The sequence below is a fragment of the Ambystoma mexicanum genome, chromosome 2q (genome assembly GCF_040938575.1).
Source record: "Ambystoma mexicanum isolate Mex_15411 chromosome 2q, UKY_AmexF1_1, whole genome shotgun sequence".
Lineage (NCBI taxonomy): Eukaryota > Metazoa > Chordata > Amphibia > Caudata > Ambystomatidae > Ambystoma > Ambystoma mexicanum.
This window is the reverse complement of record NC_090924.1, coordinates 822,730,218-822,752,467: the sequence shown is the minus strand read 5'-3', so window position 1 is coordinate 822,752,467 and position 22,250 is coordinate 822,730,218. Positions and strand designations below refer to the sequence as shown.

At 49.8% G+C, this 22,250-nt stretch overlaps 1 protein-coding gene across 1 annotated transcript in view; it reads right to left on the bottom strand.

Moving 5' to 3' along the window:
• Positions 1-22,250, bottom strand: part of CUL2 (cullin 2) — a 1,882,542-nt gene that overhangs the window by 496,435 nt on the left and 1,363,857 nt on the right. Inside the window, exons 16-17 of the mRNA XM_069648039.1 lie at positions 18,542-18,694; positions 18,013-18,090 (exon numbers count right to left, since the gene is read on the bottom strand). Coding sequence (XP_069504140.1) covers positions 18,013-18,090; positions 18,542-18,694 — 231 coding nt within the window. The remainder of the gene's footprint in view (positions 1-18,012; positions 18,091-18,541; positions 18,695-22,250) is intronic.

Genomic DNA, 22,250 nt, shown 5'->3' with positions numbered 1-22,250 from the left:
CCTCGGGGCGGAGGTTAGCCCAAATGGCAGAACTCGAAATTGATAATGAGAGCTGCCAATTGCGAACCTCAGGTATCTCCTGTGCCTGGGATGGATCGGCACATGGAAATAAGCGTCCTGGAGGTCTAGAGATACCAACCAGTCCTGAAGCTGGAGGGCCTGAAGGATCTGAGAGAGAGTCACCATCTTGAACTTGTCCTTTCGGAGGAATTTGTTCAATTCCCGTAAGTCTAAGATGGGTCTCAGTCCTCCGTCCTTCTTCGGTATTATGAAGTAGGGGGAGTACCAACCCTTGTTCCTTTCCGCTACAGGTACCAGTTCTATGGCACCTTTCTCTAGCAGGTCTAAAACCTCCTGCAAGAGGAGCGGATCTGGAAGCTTCAAAGGGTTGTTCCCCGGTGGATGACTCTGAGGGATATGTAGGAAGGGCAGGCAGTAACCTTGGGCCACTGTCTCCAGAGCCCAAGCATCTGACGTAATAGCCTGCCATTCCGTCAGATGGTGAGTTAACCTGCCCCCTACTGGTGTTCTGTGAGGGGAGACCTCAGAGTGGTTTTGAAGCGGCTGATGCAGTTGCCGAAGGTAAAGTGGCTCCTGCTCCTGCGGGTGCGGCTTTCTTTCCCCTACCCCGTCCACCACGGGTAAATCTTCCTTGGCCTCTTTGAGCCGGTCGTCCCCTGCCCCTTCCATATGAGGAATAGTAACGAAAGGACCGTCCTCTCCACGATGATCCCGAAGGACGAAAGGTATTCTGACGGATAGCAGCTCCCAATGACTTGGCTGCTGCCTTGGACGTTTGCAGTTTCTCCAAACTGTCATCCGCCTTCTTTCCAAAGAGGGTAGAACCGTCAAAGGGCATATTCAAAAGCCTGGTCTGCACGTCAGAGGCAAAACCAGACTTCCTCAACCACGCATGCCTGCGGATTGTGGTACTTGCCGCCATGGCCCTGCTGATACTGTCAGCAGAATCTAGGCCAGTTTGTAGGGTCTCGCACATCGCATCTTTACCATCCCTGATGATGTTTAAAAATGCGTCCCTTTCCTCTCCTTCTTGGAGGCAGTCAGCCGCTGATGAAGCGCACTCCCAAAGGGTGTGGCTGAACCTAGCGAGCGTACAGGTCGCGTTAATAGACTTTAACGCCATGCTACAGGCAGAAAAAACCTTCTTAGCCATGGCATCATACTTTTTGTCATCCCTATCCTGCGGAGCAGTGGGGTATGCAGATGTGCTGCCTGATGAGGTTGCAGCCTGTACAACCAAGCTCTCAGGAGTAGGGTGTTTTGACAAATATTCAGGGTCAGAACTAGCCACCCTGTATTTTGTTGACAGTTTTTTATTTACTGCCGGGATAATTTCTGGCGTTTCCCAGTTTGTCAAAATCCTTCTCTGTAGAGCAGAGTGAAATGGAACCACAGGATCCTCCTGTGGGCCCTTGTCCAGTATGTCAGTGAGGTCATCCTGCTGAAAGGCAGGAGAAGGTGCAGACCAACCCATAAATTCTATGATTCTAGACATCAGAGCTCTATATGGAGTCTCCGCATGTTCTCCTGGGTCTGGTTTGATAAATTCTGCTTCAGGAGAAGTGTCCAAGCCACTAGCTTCCTGAAGTGCATCCTGAAGATTTTTTAATCTTCCTTCCTCAGAGGCGAAAGTCTCTGGCTCTGGTGATGTGGTCCTCTGTAAATCAATATCTTGGTCTGAATCCTCCCTTTCCTCAAAAATCGAGGTTAAAGGGGGATACATTGGTTTTTGGAATGGTATAAACCCCATTTCCAATGCAGAAGGAGCCATCATCACAGGCCTTGAAAACGTCGATGTCGTCGACACCGACGTGAAAGTACTCGAAGGCGCCGTGAAAAGCGTCGAGAAATGTGTACTAGGCCTCGAAGAACTCGAAAGGATCGGAGTCTTGCTCGAGAACGACGTCGACGTTCTCGGCGTCGAGTCGGAGGTCTTTTGTCTAACCGTTGGCTGTGGAGTAGCCGTGGTTCTTTCCTTCACCGGCGTCGATATCGGCGTCGACGTCGGCGTCGACTCGATCGACTGATGCGCCGATGAATCCTTCGACAACGGCGTCGATGGCGCCGACCTCTGTTTCGAAGGAGTTTTCGACGATGGCGTCGATGATGCTTTATCTCCCGATGGCTCGAGGCGCTTTCGGGTTGACTTTTCCGCCGGGTACTGCGACTCGCGGCGTTTAGATTTTTTGGGTTTTTTACCCGGGGTATCACCCTCAGCTGTCTTCGAGGGGGACGAGGCCGCTTTCTCGAAGACGCTTAGCATCTTTTTCCTGAATTCCTCCCACTCAGCTTGCGAGCTGCGTTTTGTGGGGCAATGAACTCTCTCAGGAGAACTCGACGAAGATGACGAAGGGGATCTCCTACGTCTCTTCTTCGAGTGTCTCGATGTCGACGAGTGGTGGGAGCCACTTCGTGATCTAGATCGAGAGTGTTTTTTATGGTGAGGAGACGAACGTCTCGACTCTACCGAAGAAGCTTTCGAGGAAGTTAAAGTTGACCTACCTCTCTCGAGCTTCCCCCTACGCTCCTTCAAGGCTTTCGCCGTCATGGAAAGGCATTCCTCACACTCCGAACTCTGGTGCGTGATTCCCAGACACCACAAACAGACCCTGTGAGGGTCCGTCAACGACATTTTCTTCCCGCAGTCTCGGCACTTTTTGAAACCGGACCGAGGGGTCGTCGGGTCGGAGGAGGATGCCATCGATATCGAGGTAAATAGTAGTTATTATATACGTTATCTTGACGAGAACTGAGCAACGGTGTTCCGAGGCACAACGAAGCGCGGAAAAACGGAACTGAGCAACGGACGCTGCGCGCGGCCTTTATAGGCAGGATGACGTCGACGTCGGCACGGAGGCCGTCGAGGGTCATCGACTCGGCGATCATCGACGCGCAGCGCCCTCTGGCGAAAAAATTTTCCGAGGCCAGCAAAGCTGAAGGATTTCTATTTAAGATAAGGAATACGTCGGAGGACACAATCCCTTCGAAATCTTGATTCAGGTGAAATGTAGAGACGACCTTGGGCAAGAAGCATGGGTGAGTGCGCAAGATGACCTTGTTGTAAAACGTGGTGAAGGGCTCGCACGTGGACAATGCCTGTAGCTGACTAACCCTGTGCGCAGAGGTGCGAGCCACCAGTAAAACTGTCTTTAATGTCACCAACCGTATGTCCACCGAGGCCATTGGCTCGAAAGACTTGCGCTGCAAAGCTGCAAGAACCACATTGAGGTCTCAGACCGGATGCGGCCTATGCATTGGTGGAAAAAGCCTTGACAACCTCGGGTTGCCCACCGAAAACACATGCTTGGCGGAGTTCATGTACGCCCCAATGGCCGCCAAATAAGTGCGCCAAGTATCCACCTGAACTCCAGAACGAGCCAGGTGTGCTAAAAAAGCCATTACGTCATCCAAAGGACAGGCGACAGGGTCCAGACCCTTGTCACAAGCCCAATGGCAAAACCTAGTCCATTTACACTTATACTGGGACTGCGTTGAGGGCCTCCTGGCCTGCTGACTGATGTCTCAGTTGTCATCCGAAAATTTAGCATGCTGAAGCCTCAGCTGGTCAGGAACTAGGCCGCCAGGGCCAGCTTGGCCAGGTCTGGATGTTCCACCGCCCGCCATGCTGCATCAGGAGGCACCTGCTGGAGATCGGAAGGTGGACAGGACCGTGGGAGAACAACTGCAGCAGATCCAAAAACCAAGGTCTCAAAGGCAAGTGGGAGGTAATCAGGATGAGGCTGCAACTCACCGAGGACCGGAACTTGCGGAGGGTCCTTTGGAGCAGTGGGTGGATGGGAATGCCTAAAACCTGAGGCCCTACTCAGTGGGGATGCAAACTTATCCAGGTCCACGAACCCCCAGCGCTGGAACAGGGGCAACAGGGAGTCGCGTGCAACTCCCACTTGTAGGTGTTGAACCCCATGCGGTTCAGCTGGTCCGCCTCTGCATTGCTGTCCCCCAGGAGGTGGACTGCTGAAATCCAAATCCAAACTCCCTCCGTCAGGGCCCATTCCCAGATCGATACCACCTCCATGCAGAGGAGGGGGGAATGGGTACCACCTTGCTTGTTCAGGTAAAACATTGCCGTAAAATTGTCCGTCCTAACCTCAACAGACCTGTCCCTGATGAGGGCAAAAAAGCCTTCAGGCCCAGGTCCACTGCCCTGCGCTCGAGCAGATTGATATGCTGGAGGGCTTTTGTCCTGGACCAAGCGCCATGAATCACATAGCCCTCCAGAGTAGCCACCCCAGCCGGAAAGAGAGGAGTCAGTCATCACCACTAGGCTAGGCTCCGGTGAAGGGGGCTCCCACTGAAACATTGTCGTCCATCATACACCAGCTAAGTTCGGGCAGTAGCAACAGTGGCATTAAGATCCTGTCCGACTGAGACCCAGTCTCCTGATCCCAATTGGCCACCAAGTGCAGAAGGAGGAGCCTCATCTTGAGGCGAGCGTGCTGTACAGTGAGCATGCAGGAGGCCATCCGGCGCAGAATGTGCTGAAACCACCAGGCCGAGGTGGTCAAGCTGGCCAGAAAGTATCCCACCGCCTTGCGGAGGAACAGTAGCCTCGCGGGCATTGGGAACACCAGTTCCTGAGATGGGCACAACTGTGACTTTCTCTGGTCGACGAAGAACCCCAGCTGATGAAGGATATCCACCAATCTCTGGCAGGAGTGCACCACCCCTTCCAGTGACCCCACTCTCACCAGCCAGTCGTCCAAATAAGGGTACAAATGGTGGCCCACCAAGCGAAAAGACCCACCACTGCGTTAATCACTTCGTGAAGACACGAGGGGCCGAGTTCAGGTCGAAGGGCAGCACCTTGTACTAAAAGTGGTACGACATAATCGTGAACTGCAGAAACTTCCGATGCGGTTGGTAGATGGACACATGCAGGTACGCATCCTTGAGGTCCAGGGAACACAGCCAGTCTCCTGCACACAGAGACTCAGTTATGTGCGCGGGAGTAATCAACTTGAAGCGTTCCAGCAGTAAAGACAGATTTAGAATTGACAGGTCCAGGACAACCCTCAGGCCAGCCTGGTTGTTCTTGGGTTCCACAAAAAAATAGTACCTGGAGCCCCTGTCTGAAAGAGGAACCGTTTCTATCGTCTGCATCTCCAAGAGCGAAAGGACTTCCCGTAAAACAGCCAAGGACCCGATCTGACAAAGAGGAGGAGAAGATGGTAGAGGCCAAGGAAGAGCTATGTACCCCGACCTGTACGTCACTGATTTTTGGTGCCAGTGGCGGGGGTAGAGGACAGGGAGCGACAGCGTCCTCTGCTGCTTTCTCCTGTTGTCGATGGGCTAACTGTCAGGCCTCTGTGAACCACTTAAAGTAAGAGAAAGCGCAGGCCTTGAACTCAGTCCTGCTCTGAGGCTGAGGGAAGGACTTCTGCCCAGGTTTTGTCAGGTTGGCCAAGGACTTGGCTGTATGAGTGGAGTTTTTCTTCAACTCGTCATAGGTTTATGCATGAAATGGGTCCACACCCTCGAAGGGCAGACCCAGTATTCGCTCCTGCATGTCAGACGAAAACTTAGTGGTGAGTGTCCATTTTGTCCTTCTCATCTCGACACCAAGGCACAGCCCTCTGCCGGCTGTGTCGATGTAGGAGACCGAAGACTCCATGAGGTCCAGTGCAATGGCCCGGGCATCTGCCACACCTGTCTTGAAGGAGGCGTGTTTGTCTGAAGGGAAGTCGGGAAGAAATTCCCAGAGTACCGCCAAAGCTTTTGGTTAGCCGTAGCCAAGAGGGCGCCTGCGTTGGCTTGCCGCAGATGCAGTCCTGAGATGGAATAACAGCGCTTTCCCACAGACTCTAGGACCTTGTCCATCTTTGAAAGGCGACAAAGACGATGGTTTCGAATACAAGGAGGCCGCAGCCACCACTGAAGAATGAGGATGCGGATGGGAGGCCAGGAGGATTGGCTTCCCGTCCGTCAGCCAGAACCTGCTGTCCAACTTCATGTTCACCTGGGCGTTAGCACTGGGCGTCTCCCAGACTTTTTGCGCCACCTGCAGGACATCCTTCTGGAGAGGGATGCCAGAGCCGGATCGTGGTACGCTTACTCAAGACCTCAGCTAGCACTCCCGACTCCTAGGGGGTTTCCTCGGGTAGAGGAACCCCCAAGAACTCCACCAGGCCCGGAAGTCCGCCATTAAAGGCCTTAAGGGATGCCAAGTGTTCATCGTCCTGGGTGTCATTGTAGTCATCACCCTCCCACCCCCTCTTTCACATTCTGAGGGGAATCTGGGCCCTGGGACACAGGTGCCGACAGGCACTCCCCCCCCCCCCCCCCCCCCCCCCAAGTCCGGTGCCGAAAACAGGTCCAACGGCTGTTGAAGGGGAGGCATTGGTGGTACAGGAGGAGGTGGAGGTAACTGAACAACCTGGGGAGAGACCGGCAGTGGAACCGGCAGTGCTGGAGAAACGGGAGGAGTTTCCAGAGGACGGGACCGGGGAGGCACCACCTGCGGGATGAAACTCCTTCACTATATCTCTCAGGAGCCCCTTCATCTGAGGGGAACACATGAGGAAGAGGAAGCGCTCAAAAAAGCGGTCCTCACAAGCCAGGTGTTCACTAGGGGCCCGGCCAACCGAGGCGCTAAGCCTTCCGCTCCTGGTCAAAGCGCTCAGGCGTCCTAGGGCATGTAGCCCTAAAGCTGTGATGGGTAGATGTATACCTGGGGAGACCAGATGCCTGTACCATACAATCCGCTGCCACTTCCAGAGGGAAGGGGACAGTGATCATCTTGTAAAGCCCATTAGATAGGCGAAAGCAAGGGCGGGCCCAGAGTTGGATCCAAATTGGCTGCAGGCCTGGCAGGCTCAGCCACATGCCTCTCTGCCATTTTGAAGCCATTCGTCATGCCCTGGGCAGGAGGGCGCAAAGGCCCTGAGCCACGAGAGGCCTCGGACACAAGAGGATACAGCGTGGGTCTTGCACCCAAAGCAGAAGCGTCTACCTCAAAGATCACTCTGGTAGGCGCCGAGCCCTCGGCCAGCCGGCTGGTAGTCGAAAAGCCCTGACGCACGACCTCTGAGCTAGCTCCGGTAGGCTGGACGCACGCCCTCGGCACCTGTGCCCGTAGTCGGGCTAGATGGAGCCGAGGACAGACTTTTGGAGGTGGCACTTGACGATCCCTTGCCCCCTGGGGTAGAAGAAGAGGACGAACTTGATTGCCCTTCCGGGGACAGCCCAGTAGGGCCCCTGAGCCCCTCAGCTTGGGAGTCCGTAGCCTGGAAGGCCTGTCCCCAGGGAACCCGGTAGAGCCCCCGGACTCCTCGGCTTGGGAGCCGGTAGCCTTAGAGGCCTTGTGCCTGACAGAATCTACATACGAGGAACCCTGATCCATGGGAACCCCGGGGAAAAAGTTGCTGTGCTGTGGAGCCGTGCTGAACAGAGGGCCTACCTTGTCTTGATAAGAGGAATTCATCTAGGTGGGGCAGAGGAGAAGTGTGAATAATCTGCCTCCACCACGACAAGGCAGAGTGAAAGGGGGTCCGAGGTCGGGAACGAGTAGTCGCCGGAGGCACATCTTGAGAACCCTCCTGCGGCCGACATGCGCCGGGCAGGCGAGGCACCGAAGGGAAGTTAAATAAGCCTGAACAATCGAAATGGGGAGCAAGCAGAAAGCCAAAAAAAGTCTCCACGCTGGATGCCAGGTCTGACACCATCCGTGCGGAAAAAGGGACCGAGGTGAGGCGTCGTAGAGCGGGGCATTATGACGCCCGAGTCCACGCAACATACTAAATTTAAAGGGGAAGCTTCATTTTCCGCTGCCAAAGGTTCTGGTATCGTCCCATGTTGGGGGACGCCAACAAGGATGGAGGAAAGGGGACCAGACATATGAGTATGTAGATGCAACAAATGATGGCTGTACAATATCGGACCATTCCCCGCTGGGCGTACAGTGGGTCTGTAATGCTGCCCGTCCTCCGGTGCACATGTGGCATATTTCTAAGGGAGCTCACCTAGATGAGGCCTTCAGGAACCACTTAGATGATGCCCTGACTGAATACCTGGAGAGAAATGTGGGCAGTGTAGCTCGATAGGAGACGCTCAAAGTGGTGGTCCAGGGAAATAATTGCTAAAGCAGGGGGCATTATAAAATCCCTGAGAGGGGAGCTTGAGAGCCTAGAAGGCCACATCCACGTACTTGAAAACAGTGGTGCTCTGCACACTGAGACAAAGGCAGAATTGCTGACTATGCACCTTCAGTGCACCTCGCCATGGGGGAGGCTCAGCAGATCTGATTATGGTACTTACACTTTCAGGTTGCATGCCGAGGGGGACAAAAATTCATTAGCATGTTTGTGTAATAACAAAACCTCAAGTCACATCACAGCGGTCATGGACGAAGGTGGAGAGTCCTGTGTTCCTGATTCTTAGTTTCTAATTTCTACTTCTTTGCGTCTTGTTTTTTTAATTTAAAACTGCTTATTAGTATTTTCTGCTTTATGGATTCCCTTTGACTTCTTCTGTTTTGCAGTCGGCACTTTGCAGTGCTTTACTATCCTGTGCAGCCCAGTTTATCTGCGTTATATATATCTGACCTTGCTCTGTTCTGCAGTTATACTTGATCTTTTAGACACCCCTCATTGAGAGACTTCCAATTATTAATTTTTTTTAACCTTTTTCGTATCCTTCCATGGGTGGAGAGTGGGAAGGTTTAGGGGTTGTAATTTTGTTTTCCCTGCTCCAGTTTATTGACTTCCTCTTGGAATTTGCTCCGTTTTTTCGATGGCTGTTTTTCCCAAAATATTTTGCTGAAAAAAACGAATTGAACATCATTTTTATTTTAGCTGGTTCCCCCTGCATTTTCCCCTCCCATGCCTATGTTAAACTGTCCCTGACCCCTAAACCTTTATATGCCCTTTCCCACCCCCCCCCCAAACATTTCACGAAAACACAGTTGAAAAAACAACTGTGTATGATTGGACGTCGTACCATTGATTGTTAGGTGTGGTGTGCTGTTTTGTCCACTTCCTGTGTAAATGTCTAGGTTTTCCTCACTATTATGTAAGCACTATTCCTACTTGTACCTTGGCAAGAGTCCTATGTATGAAGTTATCCTCCTCCTATTCCAGCCTTTCTTGCACCCAGTTTGATCAGCAGGGTTTGTGGGCTTCGACGACATCCCAGGTGGTGTTTCTTGTCCATGTGAGTATTATCTATAAGTTACCTTTTATAATACCATCAAAGGTGTTAGTTCTTAGACCATGTCAATGCTTGCTCTCTATGTGGTGTTAGCATGACAATACCTGTAACAGCAATTTCGGGTTAGGAGCTTGCTGTCTTTCCTTGTAATCATAAGGAGCTTTGAGGTGCTTACGCCTGCATCCCTTTTTGTATATTTGTATTCTTATCACAGTCTACTTGCACATATTGGGTTTCAGTGTACATGTATCTTGGTTCCTGAGTGAATGTTGTTTGACACAAGCTATTCACTGTGTGATTTTGTGCACATTGACCATGCCATATTCTCTGCCTTTGTCCTCTCATGACAATTTCAGGCATAGGAAAGAAAGGCCTCCTCCTTTTTCTCATTGTATGTTCTATAGCAGCTTTTCCTGCGAGATGCCTAAGCATGCTGGGACCAACTTCTGGAAGTGGGGGGATGGTACGCAAATTAAAGTAGACTAGATAGCAGAGCCTCAATCTGCTACTTTCTGAGTGTATATTGATGGGCGCATGTGTAGGGTCTACTGGTGTAGTCATTACTGGTGGAGCTGAGAGAGGTGGCATAGTCAAAGGCTCTCAAGGACCAATTAGAGGTAGAACAGGCATGACATGCTTTATTTGGTTCTTCAACTGTCCCCTCATCTAACGATACTTATCATCATCAAATAGCTTTTATACGACAGGCTAGTCATTCGCCATGAAACACTTTTTTGATTACAATAATACCTAAAACTTTTACAAAATTCCTAAAGTTTTGTTACTCAACGGAGTGACTAACGTACTCCTAGTCCATAGACCCCTTTCCTCCATCTTGTATGGGCGTCCCTCGCTTCCTCCCTTAACCCCGCACACCGGCGCCACACTTCAGTCACATTTGGACGTGTCGGCTGTATTACACTTCAACTACCTCACTGGTCTTATTATAGGGGGGTGGATGGTGGGACGTATGGAGGAAAAGGGACTATGGACTAGGAATATGTTAGTCACTCCGGTAATTAACACTTAATTACTCCTACGTCCCGTCCTTGTTCCTCCAGCTAGTATGGGCGATTACAACAGACAACGCACGGGGGAGGAGAGCCTGACCTGCTAGGCAAATAGATTATGCAGCACTGCTTGGCCAAATGCTGCATCTGCCTTGGCACTGGTAGCCAAGCAATAATGTTTGCAAAAGGCCAAAGGGGTGACCCATGTTGCCACCCTGCTGATCATCTCCCAAGGAAAGTGGCGCATGCATGGCCTGCGACGGATCCTTATGTTGCACCTTGTATACCTCCTGGATAGCTGCCATCATCCATCGAGCTATGGATGCCTTGGAGGCTTGCTGCCCTGGAGCCTCCAAATCTTACAAACAGTGTGTCCTTCTTGCGGATGCCTTTCGCTCTGTCCAGAATTGCAATGCTCTCCTGGCATCCAGACAGTGGAGCGTTTCCTCTGCGCCTTCCTTGGGGTCTGGGAAGAATGTGGGGGGCACAATCTCCACGATGTGAAAGGATGACACCACCTTTGGAAGGAACTTGGGTTGCGTGCGAATTCCAAATGTCTTTGTGAAATCTATTGTATGGCTCTGATACCACGAGCGCCTGGATCTCACTCACTCTGCGAGCTGACATAAGACCAACAAGAAGGGCTGTCTTCAAAGTAGCCAACTAGATGTCTGCTGTGGCCAAGGGTTTGAATGGTTTGTGGGCTGTAGCACTTAGCACCGCATTGAAGTCCCAAGTGGAATACAGGCTTTTGACCGGGGGATACAGCCTGGTCAACCGCGTCAAGACAGGATAAGAGAGTCGGAGTTCCTGTAAGCACCAAAAGCGGCCAGGTATGTCCGTCAGGTATCTGGACGCCAGACCTGGCGAGGTAGACCAAGAATGATAAGACTTGGTCGAGGGTGCATGTCAGTGGGTTCAGTGCATTTTCCTTAGCCCAAAAGCAGAATCCCGTCCATTTGCTTTTGTACTGCTTGCGCGTAGCCTGACTTCTGGCACTTTGAATGATCTCTAGATTGTCGCTAGACAACTGAAGGTGCTGGAGTTTTAGGTGTTCAGGAACCAGGCCGCCAGGGCTATCCTGTCCGGGGAGGGGTGTAGCATTGCGCCTACCTGCTGCGCTAGTAGAGGACCATTCCCCAGGGGAAGTAGCATCTCCGGCTGGGTCGACAGCTGCCACAGGTCCAAGAACCACGGTTGCGCCGGCCAGCGAGGCGCTATGGGGATTATCTTGAGGTTCCTGATCTTGCTCACCACCTTGTGCACCAGCTGTGTGGGTGGAAATGCATATGCCCACATCCTGTCGCAGGGTATCTGGAGTGCGTCCCCTAGAGAGTTGCATCCCCCTTCCTCATCAGGATGCAAACTGCTGACCAGTCTGGTTATTTACTGTCGCAAATAGGTCTGTGGTGGCGTAGCCCCATTTGTTGAACACTTCCTGTAGTACTCTCCCGTTCAGCTGCCACTCGTAAGTGCTGACGGCCAGGCAACTGAGTCTTGTCTGCTTCCAGGTTGGATTCTCCCGGAAGGTGGACCGCTGAGATCTACATTTCCTGGCTGATAGCCCATTCCAAGATTTCCAGGGTCAACATGTGCAGTTGCAGGGATGTTGTGCCCTCGGTTTGTTGATATAGTACATGCAGGTCGTGTTGTCTGTCTGAATGCACACAGACCTGCCCTTGATGGCCAGGAGAAGACTTGAGGGCCAAATGGATTGCCATGAATTCCAGCCAGTTGATGTGATTCTGCCGGTCGGTCGGGATCCAGAGCCCATGCACTGAGTGTGTTCCCAGAGTGGATCCCCACCCATGGAGGGAGGAATCTGTGATAATGCCGTACTCTATGGGGGGGTTCACGGAACGGTCTGCTCACCAAGATGTTCTCCTGCTGCCACAATTTGAGATTGTGGTCCAGATGTTGGTTGGATGGAGACCAGGGCCCCCCCTGATGGTCCGACTCCTGATCCCAGGAATTCACAAAATGCATCTGGAGCCTCCTCATGCAGAGCCTGGTGTGCGAAACCGCCAGGAGGCATGCAATGAACCTATCTGCTAAGTCTCGAACCTGCTCCAGAGATGAACCAGTCGAGGTACGGCTAGACATGCAGCCCCTCCGACCTGAGGAGAGCTGCCCTTGCATTCATGAGCCCCGTGAAGACTCTCAGAGCTGAATTTAACCCAAAGTGAAGAACTTTGTACTGGAAATGCAGGCCAATGACTCAGAACCTGAGGGAGGCCCGGTGAGGCTGCACAATAGGAACATGAAATATGTGTGTTTCAGGTCCAAGGAACACATCCAGTCTCCCCCACACAGTGTCTTGGCTATGAGCGCTGGTGTCACCATCTTGATCGCCTGTTTCTTTTTTTGGATAGCAAAGATACAGGAGTAAAAGCCCTGCTCCTGCTTGGGGGGGAACCTGCTCTACCGGAGTGATGGTGTGCCGATCTGTGGGGGGGGGGGCAGGAGAACTCTGGGGAAGAGAAGGAAGAGGTAACCGGAGGGCCCAGGATAAAACTGAGATGACCCATGCGTTCGCAAACTTCACCCGTCAAGCCCAACTGGGGTGCTGTGGACCGGAACAGAATAATCATTCATTCTTCTGGTCAGAGGCTGAGAGAGAGGGGCACTGGAAGAACCCCTTATTTGAGGCTTTGTGGTGTTTTCTCCTGTGCTGACTGGGAGACCTGTCCGGCTGCCTGGCTTTGTGGTCCTGGAACACGCAGAAATCGCCAAAAGATCGCCCCTTGTCTGAGCGGGACTGTACCGGTGAGAAAAACTTAGCTGCTGGCTTGGTAAGAATGGCCGGTGACTTGGCTTTCTGAGAGCTGATATTCTTCTGATCGAGCTCTTCATCAGTTGTGGATTGGAAAAGACCACCCCCCTCAAATGGAAGGTCCAGGATTCTATCCTGCACATCCGGGTCGAACCTGATAGCTTTTAGCCAGGCTGTGCGCCTCATGTCCGTTGCCAGACAGATCACTCTGTTAGCCGTGTTGATGTGGCCAACAGAGGCCTCCATAATGTCCTGTGTCACAAGGTTCGCCTCAACTAGGCCTGCTTTGAATGAGGCTTGTTTGTCCTTCGGGATGTCAGGCAGAAAGTCTGTGATTTCCCTCCACAGGCCTTGATTAGCCACAGCCAGGATGGCACCTGTATTGGCCTGCCTGAGGTGTAAATCAGCATTAGAGTAGGCCTTCTTGCCATATGATTCAAGAGTCTTTTCTTCCTTGTTCAAGAGGGCTGTGTTAGGGAGAATTCTCTGTTAAGGCTAATTTCCCAAACCTAGTGAGTCCCCCAGCAGCTTTGCTGGATTTTTGGGGTTTCTTTTTTTCTCCTGCTAAGATTGAGACTCTTTTTCTCCCACTCTTAGGCATGATTTGAGATATCCTTTGACTTTGTAATGTGTTTAATGGGCTATGGGGTATTTTTCTCCATAGGGTTTCATGTGGTTTTTGGTAAGTGTGTTACACAGCACCCTCAGTGCAGTAACACAGGGGTGTCATAGTGACCCCCAAAGATAGACTCCATGCCCTGGGACTGACTACTGTCTGCCAGGGCATGTAAAGTCATCATTGACTTTACTAGTCTTAAATTGGGAACAGAACCAGTACAAACCATCATATTGTGGAAGTACTGGTAGGGGTACTTAGATTGCCCCTGGGACTGTTTTCCGAGGGGGCACTGTGCAGTCCTCCCGCGTCGAGTTTCTGGCTGGTGGCAGTGGTTACCACGCGAAATATTGCACCTGAATATTTTCTATGGGATTTTCCCATTCATTTTACACGCACCACTTTTTGGTGCAATGTTAAAGATACCGCTGGGTTATTTATTTAATATTTATTCCCCGGTTGGGTCTTTTTGTCAGAACTCGGTTTTAAAATGGCGTTTGTGTTCGCCTCTGTAACTCCAACCCAAGTCGAGCCCTTTGTTCCACTTTTTGGCGGGCTTCTACACAGAAGCCTCCAAAAGTGGTGCCACTCTGTCTGGGTCTACAGGATGTGTGGGAGGGGGGTTTAGGCACCCTGGACTGAGTTGCCTCGGCATCTCAAGTCGCAGTCTTGTGTGATTGGCCCAGTGGTGAGCCGCCCGGCTCACCACTTAGCATGTTTGAGTGACAGCTAGGACTGATGAATGGGGGTTTTCTGCATAAAAGCAGGGCTTTGGGGACTGGAACTTCAGACTTCGCCACAGGACCTAAAGAATCCAAGGAGGGAGAAGCTGAGCCGACCTGTAACGACGACACCACTGGTGGAGCCCTGCTGAACCGTCTCACCACTTTTCCTGACGACAGAGAAGATCTTCATCCGAGGAGTCTTCTTCCTTTGACTGGTGGGGATAACCAGTTTGCCCGTCTTTTCGCCTTCCCGGATCATCTCGTGGACGCCTTGCCTGTGCCAAGCACCCAGGCAACCCGCATACCACGATTCACCACTACCGTGAATAAAAGGGTAGTGCCTTTTAACCAGAGAACTCCGCGGCTGGTTTCTTCCCTGGCAGTGCAACGACCTTCAGCTTTCCTCCACGTCGAGACCTTCTCTTCCTCTGGACGACGCTGCGACTTGCACCCGCTGCCAGGAACAACTGCCCCCGCTGGAGGATCCTCTCATTTTTAAAAGGTACTGTGTCTGCCTAGCCTCCCTTGCAACGCTCTGTACGGGGTGACTATTAAATCCTCGACTTAGCACCTGGGCTGACCCTAGGCTGGCTAACTGAACTTTTCAGAGCTGAACTAATTCCTTTTTGAACTCTCTGCAAGACTTTTTCAAAGCCTCTTAAACTGTGTGATCTTGGGCGCATTGGTGTTCTGTTCTCTCCAAGAGGGAGCCTGGCCTCTGAACTTTTTGCTCACTAGTAGACTTTGACCTTCCTGCCTTGCTCGGTGCTTCTAAAGTATTAGTGTTGTGCGCTTTTCTAATTTCTGCCTTTTCCCTCCCTTTTTTGATAACTTATTGGAGTGCCATCTTTAGTTAAGCGCTCACCTCTGTCTGAAAATAAGTGGTGTTAACTAAGACTTGTCTAATAAGGAATAAGGGATAAGGGATGTATATATATTAATAGTGACTGTGTTTTGAACTTGCTTACAATAATAGTGCTGGAGTGTTTCTAGAAGTGTGTCTTTAAATAAATAATTATATACTTTGATACCAAAGCTCTGGTCAGTGTTTGCTTGTGCTACTGTATTTTGGTACCTATCTTGTATACTCTATATACTGTCTAACTCTTCTTGAGAGAATTCTGGCTGCTCAGCCACAGCTACCAGGTAAATCTGGGTGCTACAGACTGCTAGCAATTGGGTTTACTGCCAACACCTGTAGTCCTAAGCCTTTTGCAGTGGTCCCTAAGGGAACTGCACAGGTTTCTGCCTAACAGGCTGCAGTGGCAGTACTAGGCGAGGACGCCTGGGGCTTGGCATACATGGATGCTGCAGCGATAACTGATGAGGTTGTGCAGAGAGTAGCATGCTGTCCCCCTCGGCCTGCCTGACCCTAGCATCCAGCTTTTTGATAACGGGTTGCGTGGAGGGTGGCTTGAGCCACCCCTTCTTCGCTAAGGCCTCCACATCCTTCTGTAGGGGGATGCTAGACATTGCCTCTGCCCTGATGCTCAGGACCTCTGCCAGAACTCATGCCTCAGGAAACTCCTCCTGGAGCTGGGGAATGCCCAGGTATTCCAACAGGCCAGCAAAACAGTCATGGAAGGCTTTTGCTGAGGAAGGTGTGTCCTGCTCCTCCTCGTCTGTGTCCTGCTGGTCATCTGCCACCGGCGGGAACTGGGGGGAGTACAGGGGGGTTGGAGCCAGCATACTTTGGAGGGGCCTCCGGTGTGGGGATTTGCACCTGCACCGGGGCTGCTGGAGCATTAGGAATGGGCTGCTGCGGAGGTGGAGTCGAAGGCGGGAGCATGGGCTGTGTTGCGGTGGGCTGCGCGGGCGATGCCAGAGGCAACATGTCCTTGGATAATGCCCCTGAGAATGGAGCCCAATTGTAGAGACCGCATGAGAGACATGAATTTGTTGAAAAACCTGTCCTCACAGGCTGGCCAAGCGCAATCCTGCACCGGGGGCGGTGGTGAATATGCCTGCTGCCTCCCCAGCCATTGTCCGTACATGGGATTACTGTACCTGGAACCCGAGATGTTGGGGTATGATGTGGGCCAGGTGACGGGCGTCATTGGTACCCAGTCTGCCGTTGGAGTAAAACATCTCCTCTATTGATCGCCAGGCTGGCGGTCCACAGCACCTTCCCGCCTCTGATGATCGGGAGTGGCGGCAACCAATACTTGTGCCGCCGCCATTTTGTCTCTGTCTTGAGTACGTGCACCTGAGGCCGGCATGTTCCCAGGCTCGGCCTGCATGCCTGTCTGCACCGTCTCTGCCCCGCCGAGGGGCCTGTGAGCTCTACTACTACCAGGACTCTTCCAGAGGGGCCTTGCCCTGATACCGGGTCCTTACTCGAGGGGGCACCTATACACACGGCTAGCACTACCGGCCGGGAGGCCGAAGGTGCACAGCCTACCAGATGACTGAGGATAGGCTGTGGACCATGGCATTTTCCTTGAGGACAATTCAAAGTTGGGCAAACTAATGTTCCCTACGCCCTGCTTTGGCCTCTGTTGGATACGAGCTGCATGAAATGGAGCCTTACTCCAAGATCTTGTCAGCATCATCACCTGCATGCCTGTCTGCCATTTTTCTTAGGAAGAGGTGAAGCCCTTTCTCGGGGTCACACAGGAAACTACCATTTGCACAGAGCCATTAACTGCAAGTCCTACACTGTATTGTCCTTTAAGAGCAAAAGGGATATATTGGTAGGCTTTGTGCCATCAAAACACACTGCTTTGGGAGTCCCTTCAAGTGCATGCGTCTCCTCTGGCCTGAGCCTGGTGTCTGAGCATGCTGGTTCCTTGATCTAAGGGTGATGCCAGCGACAGTATCCCTAAGATCCCCTTTGCCAGGGAAAAGCTGGAAAAGAAATATCCCAGATGGGGTGCTCCAGAGAAAAGAATAATGTTTATCTCTTTGCAACTTCACTTTCTACTTGGAAAACTCCTTGAGGGAACATGGAACTGATGTGGGGTAGTGAAGGAACTGAAGAACAAGTAGAGAATGGAAAAACAATAGAGAGAAGCACAACAAAAATGAGGAGTTGTTGGTGCAGGTAACCGGTCACTTCTGCATGGAAAATGGGAAGGTGGGGCAGAGTAGTGCGTTCCGCACCTCTACATTTAAAAGGAAAGGTGCTTGTTGCAGTACAAATGGCTCAGGTCCTGTCCCCTATGGGAGAATGGGAGGAGACCTATATAGTATGAGCAAAAGGGAAGTGGACGTATGAGTAACAGGCCTTGCAGATTCATAAAAATCCCACTAGACCAAGCAGAGCAAGGGCCTTAGTTTACATACTCTACCTAAAAGAAATGCACTTGCCTCATGGTAACGGGTGACAAAATATTTATCAGTGGTTTCTGTAAAATGGTGTATGTTACTATAAGCACACTCCATATTTGGTGCAATGCTACCACGCAAAGGCCAGACATGCACAGTAAAACTTACTTTCCAATTACTGCAAACAAAATGTGTTTGCAGTAAATGTAAAATTAAAGTTTCAAATATCCCCATACTAGCCAGCAAGATCATGTACTATGCAAATGCTAGTCGTCGTCCATAAAATGTCCTCGCCAATGCGAGAGGCCTAGTAGATTTTGCGAGCCTTGAGTAAGTATGCATTTCGGGAAGAAATTCACGTTACTAATTTCTCTAATCGATTACAATTTGTAACTGTTCCTTATTGCATTTACAAGAGGTCTACAGCCAACCTACCATCTGAACACTCTTTTCCAGTTCCTGAGGGATTGCAAATGTTGATGAAGGAGTCTGAGTTAATGGCCAAGCGCCCGCCTAAAAAGTGGAAAACAAAGTTATCACTGAAAGTATCTGAATGCATCAATGGCAAGCCCAATTTAATTACAAAATGTTACCAGAGTAAAGATAATCCAAGACTCTTTTTTAAATTTATGGTAAGCGTTTGCTGGCAATTTGATGATTTCACATGTTCGTGAGAAGCGATTCTAAGTGCGGTAGACTTTGTGAAGTGTTTATCGCAGGTGAAGGAGAAATGATTAATGCCTACACACCCAACAATCCAAAGGACCTCAAATAGAGGCAGGCGAAAATAGTATATGCAAAACAGTTAATACGATCACAGACAATGAAAATGTATATGATAAATGAACAAGGGTTAACATGTCTTCATGCACAACAAAGGTTTGATAGCGTGCACTAATTTCTTCTTCTACTATAGTCCCAGATAAACATTGGAATTGCTAAGTAATAAAAGAAATAGTTTTACCTGCAATACATAAATCTGGAAACTAATTCCTAGATCTATTGTAGTGTCCTGATTCTTCATGAAGTTGTTAAATTTATTATTCAAATCAGTGCTGACACTCATGTCGGTATACATTCTATGCAGCTTGCTTGTGAACTCATAGCCACATGCTTGCTGTAAAGGAAAAACAACATTTCTGTTCACATGTCCATGAACATTACGGCTAAAAATGACAAAACACATGTTTTATAACAGTACAATGCAACTTGGCACTTTGGAAAACATATATCATAACCCACTTCTTCACGGACTCCATTTTACTCGGGCTGAATATTCAACTGCCAAATTCACTACATTTTAAGCATATTAAATAAACTAAAACATTATCATACAATTTTCCATATCCCTCATTAAACAGTTGACATTTCCTTGTATTTCGGGATGTACTTGTAAGGATATCCTAGCCAGGTAAAACAAACACTGATCAGGCCAATGTTTTCATTCCATTTACAGACATGGTGAGATACTACCATCCTATGCCAGATGCATCCAATAATTTGCATCAACAGCCAGCACTTGCGTAAAACAACTGTCACATACCCAGGTACTCAGATCATATGCCAGTATACATTTACTCTACCTCATTAAAGAGATCCCAACATGATAACACGCGCTTCATGCATTCTGACTAGTCAAGTACTGAGGCCCTGGATGTCTCAATTACCTATAATGTTCTTTGCATCATTAAGTGCTGAAGAAACAACATAACTATATTACTTACTTAATATAGAAGCCCACACAGGAATGCGCCCTAAAATGATTTTGGCGGCACAACGTACATATATTGGACCTGTGATGATGGCCAGGGGATGGCAGCCGCTACCTGATCCTGACCCTTGGGGTGGCTCTATGAGGGAGGACCAAATGGGGGGAGGTGACCCTCAGGGGGAGAACATGGCATCATCAGATGAAGGCACATACCCTCCTTTCCCTTTTAGGGGTGTTCCCTCTGTGTCTAAAGCTTTAAGGGCTAATTGTAAAAGTTCCCTTCCACTACCCAAAAAACCTGCTAAAGGTCTATTCCAGTATCATGTAAAAAGAAAACCCAGGAAAGCCAAACATTTCCATATACAGAAGAATACTGAGACGAGGAGGCTGAAGGGAGCAATGCAGATCCACGATGCTGAGAACTACAGAATGCGCTCTAGTAGTTTCTAACGCTTGACAGGTGCCGGAAGATTTAAAAGGCAGAACCTGAATGAAAACATTGAGAGCTACCTGGGGAAGTTGCGTCCGGCTCGAGGTTGATCAATACGCTGTGGAGGAGTCTGTGGAGCCAGCAGAAGGAGGAAGGCTGCAGCAACCAGTGTGCCATGCTGGGACGGCACCAGAGGAAGAAGGCAAGTCTGGTTGGCGGCCGTGGGATAAGGAGAACAGCACGTCAGTCACAGGAACACAGAGGCTCAACCACCAAGCGGGAGCCGCTAAGGACACGGAAGCCTGTGAGTGAGGACGGTGGATCCACAAACTGGAGGCGGAGCAACGAAAAGCCACACCCTGCTTACCGCAAGGGAATTGAAGAGCGCTGCAGAATGCTGGTGAGCCCTGGAGAGAGATATTGGAACACCAGAGCGCTTTGGCCACAACACTGAAGAACGTGAAATAATTGTGAATGGAATGAAAGAGAATCATTTTGGGAGGCCGAGCCCGAGAGTGGTCAAGGGAGGAGAAGAAAACCCCTCCTATCATGAACATTTGCAGAACCATATTAGTTGCAAGGGAGGCAAAGCCTGAGAGAGGTCAGGGGGTAAGGTGGGAGAGAAGAAAACCCCTCACCTTGTTAACTTTTGCAAAACCATAACAGTTAAGAGTCCGAGACCCATACACAAGGAGAGGCAAACCCGAGAGAAGTTAATGGGATGGGAAGAGAGCCCTTCACCTTGTGAACCTTTGCAAAACCACAAGTCTGCAAGTGTGTGTAAAGTGAAGCCCTGGCAGGAAAGAACACCAGGCCAAAGCTAAAGTTTGCAATTAAAGAAAAAAGACCACCCAAAGAAGACCAGGCACAGGAATACACCAGGTAGACCCAACACAGTGAATGTTGAAGTGGAAAAAGACCTTCCAACGCATATTCATAAATCCTGCACACCTACACAAAAATAAGGCATGTTCCATCACTCAGTGTAGAAGCCATCATGGTTGCCACCACAAGGGAGTTCTAAAAAAGCACACCATCTCGTTCATTCAAGAGCTCATCTCCCAATGGTTAAATGTCACAGAAACCATTCTGCCTCAATGCAAGGAGAATGCTCAACAGAACCTACTACAAATGCACTTTGCCTCAGTGCAAATTATTCCCCTGCTTTCGCACTGGCTAAGTCTCTAAAAACGCACTCTGCCTAATTCAGTACAGAAGTGATCACCACATATACAACAACATCCGGAGAGGGCCAGAATTAGCTTTCAGGGTCTAATGTTTTATTTTATATCGCCCCAAGATTGGATAAATGCACTGAGGTTTTTAAATGCAAAGTTTTAACTCAAATGTTTTATGGTAGTGAGATTTAGGGTTACGGTTCCTGTGAACCCATTGAGGTTGTAAAATTGCAATTTTGTCGTCGAACTCTGGGGCTTCTGTCTGGTTGTCTGAGCAGCACGCTCAGACGTGAGCTGGGGATCCAGAGTATCACTTCCCTGGCACAAGCCAGACAACTAGCCTATTTTACAAAAATAAAACTAAAACGAGAACACAAATCCGAATCTCCAGTTGGGATTTTCGGTCATGGAAAGCCACCCGGGAGTATATAAACTAGAATGGCATGCGACTGGAAACAAACTATGGGAAAGGTTCCTGGCTGGAAGAGTGAATCGTGACCAAGTCAAGACAGAAATCAAAATCTGGTCCAGAGAAAACCTGCTGCAAGTGGATGGGGGGTGGGTGGAAGTCTGTGCTATACCGTTCCCTGTAGCCTATGTACAGTGCAAGAGGTCCCTTTGTGTGTCATGGTGCCGATACTAGACTTTAATTCCTTGGAGGGACGAAGACTCCTACTTAAAGCATGTTTAAACCGGCTTCCATTGGCGAAAAGAACAACCTGGTTAAAGGCTTCTACATAATGCAACTGTGATACGGGTGCGGATGAAGATCTGGTGCACTTTATTTTGTTATGCCCCTTTTATAAAAGGGAGAGGATGAGATGGCTGCGACCTTATTTTTTAGCATCAAATATTAGATCTTGTAATGAGGCGATGTTTTTAATTTTAAACTGTGCTTTCTTTATGATCTGAAGAGGTCAGTCTCTAAAGAAGAGGTTCTACATAACACATTTTAGTACGCGTTTATGAGGAAAGGTGCGATGGGGATATTAAACTGTAAGGGATGTGGTTTTAGTTGGATGAAGTTATTTTATTGATATTTACACCCGCTCTTGTTTTATTATGTAATTTGGTGTGATCTAGTTTATTTATCATGTTAGTCACCGGTACAGTTTCCCCAGGGGGTGATGCCTCTTTATCAACTCAACAAGATTTTCCGGTTTAAGAGGCGACTGGACTAGATGGTAAAAAATCCATTTGGAATAATCAATCTCATCTAATTTCAAAAATACAAGGCCAGTATCTAGACCTCTCCCTATCCACGCATCCATCTGAGTTCTCTATTGAAGAAATACTCCCTGGAATACCAGAACAAAGGCAATGAACTGGATCTTGCCTCTCAAAAATAATGTCT